Source organism: Pavona decussata, unplaced genomic scaffold (assembly GCF_977016875.1).
Source record: "Pavona decussata unplaced genomic scaffold, jaPavDecu1.1 SCAFFOLD_84, whole genome shotgun sequence".
Taxonomy (NCBI): domain Eukaryota; kingdom Metazoa; phylum Cnidaria; class Anthozoa; order Scleractinia; family Agariciidae; genus Pavona; species Pavona decussata.
Genome location: NW_028145502.1, coordinates 65621 through 77500, shown reverse-complemented (window position 1 = coordinate 77500; position 11880 = coordinate 65621). Strand labels below are relative to the sequence as shown.

General features: G+C 36.3%; 1 protein-coding gene and 1 pseudogene across 3 annotated transcripts; both read left to right on the top strand.

Annotated features, from left to right (window-relative positions):
* The first annotated feature begins 732 nt into the window (after window positions 1-732).
* Window positions 733-11593, top strand: LOC146475240 (endoplasmin-like; annotated as a pseudogene). Its single transcript, XR_014865925.1, has 5 exons — window positions 733-1008; window positions 1340-1582; window positions 9396-9702; window positions 10280-10396; window positions 11097-11593. The product of XR_014865925.1 is annotated as an endoplasmin-like (transcript).
* On the top strand, window positions 4248-7049 carry LOC146475241 (uncharacterized). Of its 2 annotated transcripts, XM_085115594.1 has the most exons (2): window positions 4248-4326; window positions 5095-7049. In XM_085115594.1, the coding sequence occupies exons 1-2, from the start codon at window positions 4321-4323 to the stop codon at window positions 6844-6846; spliced, it is 1758 nt and encodes a 585-aa protein (XP_084971720.1). In that variant the 5' UTR covers window positions 4248-4320; the 3' UTR covers window positions 6847-7049. The 2 variants fall into 2 exon arrangements, with proteins under 2 accessions (XP_084971720.1, XP_084971719.1); XM_085115593.1 differs by lacking the exon at window positions 4248-4326 and having other exon boundaries at window positions 4603-7049.
* Window positions 11594-11880: the final 287 nt, after the last annotated feature.

The following is an 11880-nucleotide window of genomic DNA, read 5'->3' as shown; positions in this document are numbered from 1 at the left end:
TTGGGTAAATACATTACGAAATAAATAGATTTTTCCTTATATTACGCGCCTTTATAAATTCCTCTGCCGGCTACTCCTTTTTATTCTCCTTCTACTCCAAAACTTGGGGAGAACCCTGTAACAGTAAGCATTGTGGATGGTTTAGTTCAGATAGTTTACTTACCCTGTTTATTTAGCTTTGAAAGTGTAAAGGGTTTAATCCAGATGTGTAATTTAGTAAATGGTTACTGATACTGTCTACTGTGTATGTGTGTACTGACATAAGTCAATCATAGATGTTTTTGATGTCTGAAATAACAGAAGAAAAGTTACTCATTTGAATTCTTTTCCTCTGTGGAAGCTAAGTATGTAAAGGCAGGTAGCTATTTTGTACATTTGCAGTTTAAACACATTAAGTTAGCCTTGTTACTGGGGTTCTTTAATTGCATGTAGTTTGCATTAAAATATAATGTTTTAGTGGTACCTAATCTCCAAAGACAATATTATTTTAAATAAATTTACATTGATGGTATATATACAGAACCAGGTTAATAAAATATGGTTTACATAGAAAAGAAGTTTTTACCATGATCCAACAGACTTCCTGAAAGGAATGGCATTCACCAAGAATAACAGACAGTCATGTTAAAAAAAACCCAGGTGTAACACAAAATTTTCAAGAAAATTAGCTGTTGTAGTCTTCAGGTTTTATTTCTGATCATTTTCTATTAGTGCATTAATTAATGTTCCTTCTTTCAATCTTGTTCAGCTCTTTGTTTAGCGGAAGATGAAAAAACAGAAGAAAAAACAGAAGCCGAAACACCTAAAGTGGATGAAGATGTTGGAAAAAGCAGAGATAGCTCTAAAACAGATGATGAGACTGTAGAGAGAGAAGAGGAAGCTATTAAACTTGATGGCTTGAATGTGGCACAAATGAAGGAACTTAGAGAAAAAGCAGAGAAATTTACTTTCCAAGCTGAAGTCAGTCGAATGATGAAGTTAATTATCAACTCTCACAGAAATAAGGAGGTGAGATAAGAACCACTGATTTGTTGTTCTTTGTTTCTTTTTGTTCTTGGTGAAGAGAGAGATTTGACCAAGAAACTGATGGATGCATCTGCATTTTAATTTTTACTGGTTAAAAATTAATAAATTATTGGATGTTACATGTAACAGTGGAAGAGAGCAGGTGATTAAACAAAAATGTATAAGAAAGAGACTGGTTTTTTGGAGCCATTGCTTTAATGACTACTGCTTGTTTCTGGTACCAGTCACTTGCGCATAGTAAACCCAATTAACACAGATACAGTGTTATTGTAGTGGTAGCATTTACGGTTATTGTTGTTACTCTTTTTTTCAGATTTTCTTGAAGGAACTTATTTCCAACTCTTCTGATGCCTTGGACAAGATAAGATTTATGAGCCTTACTGACAAATCAGCCCTGGCTGCTACAGAAGAGCTGTCCATTAAGATCAAAGCTGACAAAGAGAACAATATCCTCCATGTAACAGACACTGGTATTGGAATGACAAAGGATGACTTGGTAAAAAACCTGGGCACCATCACCAAGTCAGGAACTAGTGAATTCTTCCAGAAGATGGCGGTAAGTTTTATTCACAAACGCTGTAGGATATAGTGATTAGTCTCAGTCTGTGTATTTTAGCAAAATTTGATAAAATGCCATAGAAAATAACAGTCCTAAACAATATTTATTTGTACTACCCAGGTCTCATGTCAATACGTGTATCTCAGCTTGTTAACTCTGATAGTCTTAATACTGGCAAACTTGTGCCTCTTGTATTTTGGATAAAATTATCATTGAGAAGCTGATGTTATACACTTTAGGTGGCCGAACACAGTTTTCCAGTACACAGGTGTTAGTAACCATTATTTGAAAACTACATACTTCTGAGTACCCGAAATTAGCATGGTGCAAGATTAACTAAGAAGGAATAAATTTTGATACTTCTTGTTGAGCAAGGTGCGGTTGCCATGGCAATGCAGCAAGCTTTTAACCGTCTACAAATACATTGTAATGGTTTTTCTTAATTTTTAGAAAATGCACTCGTTAGATTTTTCCCATTTTTTGTATCTAGAAAAACTCACAAAATACTGACATAGTGACGCTGCTTCCATGTAATTTTAACAGACAGATCTCCCGTAAATGTTGGTTTTGCACTTTAATGTTTTTAACTTGTGAATGCGCGTAGTGCAATGAACGAGTTATAGTGATAGCTGACTGTTCGCTTGGTTGGTTGGTTGATTGGTTCTGTCGTTTCGGGCGTGCGCAGTGAATGAGTTTTAAATTCAATTAGTGGACAAAACACGCGAACATTTTTTGTTCACAGCGCATCAGGAAATTCTTATTCAATATGTAGAGAATAATTTGACGATCACTTACTGCAAGAATGGAGATTTTTCGTACAATCTGAGAAAAGTTACAAGTTTTTTCAGTTTTTCCGAAAGTCTGGGGTCGTAAACTCAATTAGTGAAAAAAAAAACGTGAAAATTTTTTTCACAACGCATCAGAATTCTCTCATTCATTCTGTAGAGAATAATTTGACAATCATTTTAGTGTAAGAATGGAGATTTTTCGTTGAATCTGAGCAAAGTTATAGGTTTTTTCGTTTTTTTTCCATAAAAATCTGTGTCTTTTAAGAATTAAAAATAATTTAATTTAGAAATAATTGAATTAAAAAATAATTTAATTTAAAAGTAATTGTCGGCATGGACTTTAAATAAACAAGACGCTTTTTAGAGCTTTTACCTGTAGCACTGGTGGCCTTATTTATTGTAGGCCTCACTGATTTTTTAACCTATCCTCCCTTCGCGATTGAACTAACTGAATCGTTTTAGTCAGAAAGAATGCGTGAGAAAGTGGAAAGTGCCATGTCACGCATCAGTGACGCCGTAAACAAAATTATGCAAATTTCTGGTGAAATGAACACTGTAAGATGTTGTCAGCTTTCATAGAGGTTTCAAAGGGAAAAAATGTTTCATTTTCGCAGTTTACAACTGGTAATTTATGGGAAAGCAAAAGGACGCGGTCGATAAATAATTCTTATTTAGCAAGAGCTTGTCATATTTCATTATTTTTATTTGAGGATTGCATGGACTGAACTCCAAAGGAAAAATTTCACGCATTTATGTCGGGCATGAAATGTAATGCGATACTTTGTTGAACAGATTTTCCTTTGTGAGATCGGCTTGAAAAACACAAATCTACCTGGAAGTTAAAAAAAGTATGCTCTACAGTAATTTTGTAACTGAGCGCAAAATCCAGTAGCCCTGGACTATCGGACACGAATTTCCATGACGTAGCTGCACATGGCGTGCCTCTATGAACTTTGAATAAAAAAGCACGCGATATTTTTTAATCGGCGCATCAGAATAATCGGCTTATTCAATCTGTAGAGAATAATTTGACAATCATTTTTATAGTACAAGAATGGTTATTTTTCGTTACATAATCGGGCAAAGATATAGTTTATTTTAGCTTTCAAGGAAGTTTCCGTGGCCGTCTAAATTTCAATTACTGATGTGTCGTCTGCATTCACGAGTTGGCTCACAGGAGCCTTTGATTTGAAGATACCCTCTGTTAGATTTTGTTTTTTCTTTGTAGGCAAGTTACGCTTTTAGAAAACTACTGTTTTGCCAAATTTCACGAAATTCTAATGAGCCGTTCCTTAGGCCCGGTTCATACGTCGAACTTTACCTGAGCCGAACCTACTACCTATTAAGGTTGACCCAAATAATTAAGTTCGGCAGTTGATTCAGACGTCGAACCTAACTGAAGTCGAACTCAATTGAAGCTCAAGTGAGAAAGTAGATTTTCGTGGTCAGCGGCTGCTGTTTTTTCTCAACAAGATTCAAAATGGTGGGAAAGATGATTGGGGGTGGTCAATAGTTTATTTTTGTATTAGTGTTTATTGATATTTCTTACAATTCTTTATAGTTATTATATTTTTATATAAAATTTTTAAATTCATGTAAAGCGCTTTTGATCATTTTAATGTTAAAAGGTGCTATATTAAGTGAATAAATTATTATTATTATTATTGTTATTATTATTATTATTAGACAAGTAAAGATAAATGATAAAAAGGAACAACGTTTCAGGGTCGTCATGACGCCATTATGATAATGGCATCATGACGACCCCGAAACGTTGTTCCTTTTTATCGTTTATCTTTACTTGTCTATGTATAACCAAACCTTTACTTATAAGGATTATTATTATTATTATTATTATTATTATTATTATTATTATTTGACTATAAAAAATTGCGATAAAACATTTCGTAAAAACATTATAAAAAGGTTAAAAAACACGACGTTTCGATGTACATTACATCATTATCAAGTGAAATTAAAAATGCAAGATTGCGGCTATAAATACAAAAATGGACAATAGATATTAATTAAAATAGTAGCATTGAGGAATGCTACCGGTTAAACAAAAAGTTTCGCACGTATAGAGTCCGTTTGAGTGTTCAAGCAAGGCTTAAGTTTCTTGATGTACAGCATTTCAAATACCAAACAATCAAATTTGCTCTGACACTTTCTCAAGATGTTAAAATGGCCCTGATTCAATAGGTGTTTGCTCTCTTGTTTACACCAACTTTCGCACAAGTCGACCGTACAAGAGCACGCAAATGGAAGAAATCTTCAGAAACTTATCAAAAGGATGTCATCGAAGAGGAATTGAGTTTCAAACTCTCCCAGCTCAAACACCTCAGAGAAGAAGTACAGAATGCTTACAAAGATCTCCGAGATAAATGCTCTTTGCTTCGCTTCATCGCCATCTTGCGAACATTGAGTGTTCTACGCAACAACCAGTACGAAGAAATGATGAAGGGCCATGTCAGCAAAATCTCGCGATTAATATCAAAGAAGCTTGATGTCAATGAGCATATAAACAACCTATCTTCTTATCGCCTTATGTTCTTCGAGAAGCTTCTTATCTGCAGAGGTCTGAAGTTTTCAGTACCACAAAAGGTCTCGCCCATCGACATACATGCGAGCTTTGAGAAAGCATATTGGAAAATAGCGCCGTTGTTGGATGATTCTGAGAAGGAACTGGCAAGCTCAACTCTACGCTCAATCGCCTTGAACTATATCCATCGTACAAGCCCCAAACCACCAAAGGCTCTTTTGAATGCTCTTAATCGCTTGAAGAAACGTGACGACATCATAATCACCAAGCCTGATAAAGGTTCTGGCGTAGTGGTAATGGACAAAACCGAATACATCCGTCTTCTAAGCGCTGCTTCAATCGATAACACTTCTAAGTTCGTACATGTTGATGAAAAGCGACCAAAGAGGCGTGGACGTCCAGCTCAACATTTCCACCCGCTCTTACAGAAAGAAAAAGAGTTGCGCACAGCCTTACGTCAAATTCTACCTGAAGAGATCGCTAACTCGCTTTCTCCGAAGAGTTCCAGATTGTCACACTTGTATGGCCTTCCGAAGACCCATAAAGCCACACTGAGTATGAGACCCATTTTATCAGCAACTGGCGCCTACAATTACAATCTCACCAAATGGCTCGAAGAGAAACTTAAGCCACTCTCCATCAATGACTACACAATCACTGATGCCTTTGCTTTTGCTGATGAAATCCGTACCATTTCCGTGAATGAGGATGACATCTTAGTCTCCTATGATGTGACATCACTTTTCACCAATGTACCTTTGAGTGAGACGATTAACATCCTAGTCCACAAAGCGTTCACCAACGATTGGTTCAACAAGACCTACGGCCTTAACTTGCAGAAGGATCAGCTTGCCAAATTACTGGAAATTGCTACAACCAACCAGCTTTTCCAGTTCAATGGTCTTTTGTACGAACAGACTGATGGGGTGGCCATGGGCTCCCCTCTTGGTCCTCTGATGGCTAATGTTTTTATGTGTCACCTGGAAGAGAAGCTCTCCCGTGATGGTCTGATGCCTGACCTGTACAAACGTTACGTGGATGATACCCTGGCTAAAATGCCTAGTGGTGACGCTGCCTCTGAGTTTCTCAATACTCTGAATGGTCTCCATCCCAGCATGAAATTTACAATGGAACTCCCTGTCAGTGGTATGATTCCTTTTATTGGCATTGAAATCATCAAGTGTGGGACTAAACTTGAAACTCAAGTTTACAGGAAACAAACGAACAGTGGCTTACTCTTGCATTACCATAGCCATACCGACAAACGATACAAGGTGTCTTTAGTGAAAACAATGTTACATCGCGCGTACGCTCTATGTTCCACAACAGAAGCTTTCAATTTAGAATGTAACAAATTGCGCTCAATTTTCAGTCGCCTAGATTATCCTAGGGCTCTCATAGATTCCATCATTAGTAATTTTCTTCGTAATGTATCGGAACAGGCAGCGGAAGAGAAGCCTGAAGGCGGTCGTAAGATCAGAATTATCCTTCCTTTTAAAGATCAAGTAGCTGCCAATGCGGTTCGCAAGCAATTTAACGACCTAAGTAATAAGATTGGCCCCATATTGCAGCCAGTTTTTGTTAGTAGGAAATTAGAACATGATCTTAAGCCTAGGGAAGTTAAGCCGTCGATTGTGAATCAGCAATGCGTTGTTTACTATTTCTCATGTGATCTGTGCGATGCAGATTATGTCGGCTATACAGCCAGACACCTTTTTCAACGCGTTGCTGAGCACAAGAACTCGGCAATTGGCAAGCATTTTCTTGAAGCTCACGGGAGCAAACACCTATTGAATCAGGGCCATTTTAACATCTTGAGAAAGTGTCAGAGCAAATTTGATTGTTTGGTATTTGAAATGCTGTACATCAAGAAACTTAAGCCTTGCTTGAACACTCAAACGGACTCTATACGTGCGAAACTTTTTGTTTAACTGGTAGCATTCCTCAATGCTACTATTTTAATTAATATCTATTGTCCATTTTTGTATTTATAGCCGCAATCTTGCATTTTTAATTTCACTTGATAATGATGTAATGTACATCGAAACGTCGTGTTTTTTAACCTTTTTATAATGTTTTTACGAAATGTTTTATCGCAATTTTTTATAGTCAAATGTTTTTCTAAGTCTTTGCTTCTTCGTATATTATTATTATTATTATTATTATTATTATTATTATTATTAAAATAAAAAAGACAGGCCAAACACGGCTCCTATTGGACGAGATAGGAAGAATATGACCTTCAATGCTAATTTGCTCTTACGAGTACGTCTTGCAAAGATCTCCCTTTTCTGTACGAAAGTAGGCAAGGGTCTTTATAGATCTCTCTTAGCAGAGGCTGATTTTCTATCGAGTGTCATTTATGCATCTGAATGGTTTTAGGTTAGGCACAGAAGGGCGATATTCTGTAACAAACGGCAAAACGTTTTTGCGCTTTTTTGTTTGTTTTGTAGTGCCGATATTCTTTCGCTGAAATTGACCTCTGAGAGAGTTTTATCTATAAGGTTATTGAGGTAACCTCTGTAGCTTAATCTCTGTTTGAATAAAGTAATGTTTTCTTCAAATGTTGTTTTTGAAGATTTTGTTCTGAGAAGTCTTGAGGCTTCGCCTTTGATATAGCCTGTATTGGAAAGTTTCTGTCGGTTTGAAGTGTGTCTGCACATCAAGAATAGATGTTTTTTTTTTTTTTTTAATCTTTTGCATCTCAGACAAGTATATTTAGTTGTTTCTAAACAAGAAGAATAAGCACATTCTTCTTTTCCCGCCATCTTGTTCAGAATGAAGTCCTTTGCGCATGCCAAGTCGATGGAACGCGCAGACCTCTGGGATAGATATAATTTATATATTTTACATGTAGCGTATGCATTTGGTTCGGCACATGTAAAGTTCGCCATATGAATCGAAGTCCAACTTTTGCTGTTCTATCTGACTGGCGCAGTCGAATAGAACGGCTGGTTGACCCAAATACAAATCTGTCGATCCTAATTGATTCATACGTCGATCTTTACATGCGCCGAACCAAATGATTAGGTTCAGCTCATGTAAAGTTCGACGTATGAACCGGGCCTTAGAAAACAGTTCATTTGCATTAAAACAACCAGTCACAATTTTTTGCTCAAATGCGCATGTGTAGCTTTTAATTAGCCTAGGTTTTCTCAGCAAAGATGAAAAGCGTACAAAATTGCTTAGCTCATTATGAACTCACTTTCTTTGTTCAGCGATAAATGAAGAAGGATTCACAAACTAGAAACTAAGTTATTTTAAGAGCAAAACTTACCTTTGTGATCCATTTGGTATAAAATCGAGGGATCGATAGTATTTGCTTACCACAACCCTAGCGCACGCTTAATAGCATCACCTAACAGAATCTGTGAAGTGCGCGCAAACTGTGTTCCGCCACCTTAAGAGGGGAACAACAATCAGGTAAAATAACAGCTACAAACCATCATCATTTGATATAAAATGTATAAAAGCATGATGTCTTTTGCATTACACCAGTCAATTTGTATATTTGCAACAAACGTTGAGCAAAGTGTTCAGACAGCTTCAACGCCATTGAGAACAAAGAAAATGTTGAAGGGAAGTTGAATGAAAGTTTAAACCGGTTTAAATTTGTTTCAACATGCTTTCAACAAACTTTCAACTTTTTTAACACTTTCAACAATGTTGAATGACCTGTTTAAATATTCTCAACAATTGGTTCAACAAAATGTTGAATGAATGTTAAAACTATTTAAATGGGCCTTTAGTAATACAAAGAACTGGTCAATCAAGAAAAAAAATTTTCTTCACCATGCATTTCCAGAAGCCATCAAACTTTTCTTAGAAACTCTGAAGCTGAAGGAGTGTTTTTTAAAAGGAAAATTCCCTCAGCTTTGAGAAAACATTTATAGATTGTCCTCAAAGAATGATAATTATCTTTACTTCAAACTCTTCAGTTTCAACTGTTGAGGCTGTTGAGTTTTCCTCGGTGCTTCTTCTATTGATTTATGGTTCTGAAAAGGTATGCTTTTTTTTCTGAGGATCAAACATAAGCATAGCTCTTGAAAATTCACCCTACCAGTAATGGGTAGATGTAACATTGATCATACAATAATAATAATAATAATAATAATAATAATAATAATAATAATAATAATAATAATAATCATAACAGCAACAACAACAACAACAACAACATCAATAATAATAATAATAATAATAATAATAATAATAATAATAATAATAATAATCTTTATTAAGGAAATCGATTTCACTAATAAGTGATTTACAAAAGAGTCCTTTTTTAACATCTGAACTTATATTTTATAAGCTCTTATTGTAATGAGTTAATTATACTGCCTCTAACTGCATAGCTGTGCATGTATATAGTTATATCTTTTGGTAGCAAACTATTTTCTCTAGCTCATTGCACTCAACCTTTAAAAGTTTTTTTGAACTTGAACTTGAATGACTGTTCTCTTATAGTGTTCATTTTAAGAAAGAAGCTCGTGACTTCCTGGAACCTGAGACAATCAAAGACCTTGTGAAGAAGTATAGCCAGTTCATCAACTTCAACATCTGCCTGTGAACAAGCAAGACGGAGGAGGTTGAGGAGCCAGTTGAGGAGGATACAGCAGAGGACAAGAAGGCTGAAACAGCTGATGAGGACAAGAAAGAGGAAGAGAAAGAGGAGGGCAAGGAAGATGAGAAGAAAGAGGAGGAGAAAGAGAAAGAAGACAAGGATGATGAGGCTGAGGTTGACGAGGAGTCTAAAGATAAAGAAAAAAAAGCCTTAGACCAAAAAGGTATGTATAGTGCCACATATCCTTGTTTGCGTCATTGAGGAGTTCTCTGTTTATAACAAGTGCAAACTGGAACCTCTCTTAAGTAGAACAGCCTTATGGTTTTGGGAGAATCTCATACGTGTACACGTATGGGAAGTTTTCATAGTACCATGGCCCCGTCACTGGTGAGAGATGTCAGGATTATATTCTGATTAGTTTGTGTTGTTGACTGGTTAGTACAAGGGTGAGTTTCTTTCCAGCGAAGAGGTGATGGGTCTTCACATTCACACTTGTAGACAGTCATTGGAGAAGGTTTACATGATCTTTTAAACAGTCATGTTTCAGAGGATGTGCGACAAAGCTCCCTAACAACTTTTCATTTGTCATAGCAATAACCAGTCGGTTATATTTATACCCAGTTAAATGACGTACAATATACATGGCATGAGTTTCCCTGTAGGTGTAGCATCTGCCCAGTAAGCAGAATGTGGCTTGTGGGTTGAACTGACAAAACTACTTACTGACAATTACCGCATTTACACATGAAAATTATTTCAAATACACTGATCACTCATGCTCTCCTTTCTTAATCCTACAGGTGGAGAAGACAGTTTGGGATTGGGAGCTTGTCAATACTAACAAACCAATCTGGACAAGGAAACCTAAAGATGTCAAAGATGAAGAATACAATAAATTCTACAAATCATTTACCAAGGTAATTATTTTGAACTTGACTGATACAACATGTCTTTACCCCTCAAGTGGAGAGCAGCCCTCTCTTTCAGTATTTCTCCATGATTGATCATTACATGCGCAGTCACACAACTGCATTTGTGTTTTGGTCCCCCAAGAGCTCTTGGTATGCACTATTAAAACTTAGCAAAATCCTTCTTTAGCAAGAAAAACTATTGCAAGGCTAGTTTTGTATTTGAATATGGCCCAACTGGACATTTGATGGTTAGCTGTTTGTTGTTTGTATTGTTATAAAAATTGTATAATTTTCTAACTGTATTTCTGGATTATTCCTTTATCTACACATGAACATGAGCAGTCATTTTACTTTGATTAGAAAGATAAAAAAATCTGTAAGTTAAAAATTAATTATTTGTAAGTGCATGTAACTATAAGTTTTCCCCAGTTCGGTGATCAAATAACCAACCTGGGAAAGTGCGTTCTTGAAGTCACTCAAGCTGTTGACAAGTGCTATCAGAAATATTAACTTTCCAATCTTGTTCTAAGTTGTATATTTACATTTCTCAGTTGAAATGTAAAACTGCTTCTTTGTTGTTGTTTCCACAGTCTAAAAACTTAAAGCAATACAAGGGTCAAGCCCTAGGCTAAATGTGGCTTGGCCAGTGCAAAACTCTTTTCTGGAAGCCATGTGGGACATATAGTTTTTAAATTATTTGTTTTAGGGCTCTGATGAACCTCTGGCCAAGACTCATTTTGTTGCTGAAGGAGAAGTTACATTCCGATCAATCCTGTATGTACCCAAATCTGCCCCTCACAACCTCTTTTCTGAGTATGGCAAGAAGATGGACCAGATTAAGCTGTATGTAAGGCGTGTCTTCATCACCGACAACTTTGAAGACATGATGCCCAAGTACCTGTCCTTTATCCATGGTATTGTGGACTCCGATGACCTGCCACTGAATGTCAGTCGTTAAACTCTTCAGCAACATAAATTGTTAAAGATGATCAAGAAGAAACTGGTGCGCAAGGCTTTGGACATGATCAAGAAGATCCCCAAGGATGAGTACATGGATAAATTCTGGAAAGAATTCAGCACAAGGTATTTGTCGTTTCCTTGCTGATAGTTGGCAATAAAGGCCCTAGGTGGACAATTTTCTCTTAAACAGTAAATAAAACCTATGACATTATAAGCAAAAGTTTGACTGTGGTGTCTCATTTTTGCGTTAAACCAGTTTAACTAAACAACTTTTAAACGTGTTTAAGCCTTGGTGTGAATGGGGCATAAGTTATTACTGCGCTTTCAAATGGGGCCAGAAACTAGATGAGAATTTAACTAAGTCTTTACATGTATTGATTTGTCCTCTTAGGAAAAAAAAGAACTGCGCTTTTGACTGGAGTCTGGTTTGAAGTCAAAAATATACTAAACCTTTTGGCAGGAAAAATCTGTACGGTGTTTTGGACAGATTTAGTCCTTCAAAAGAATAAGTATGTTCTGAATTTCTACCA

Bases quoted from the DNA above. Each gene is read 5' to 3' on its own strand.
- LOC146475241 (XM_085115593.1), top strand. From the start codon at position 4,828: ATGATGAAGGGCCATGTCAGCAAAATCTCGCGATTAATATCAAAGAAG.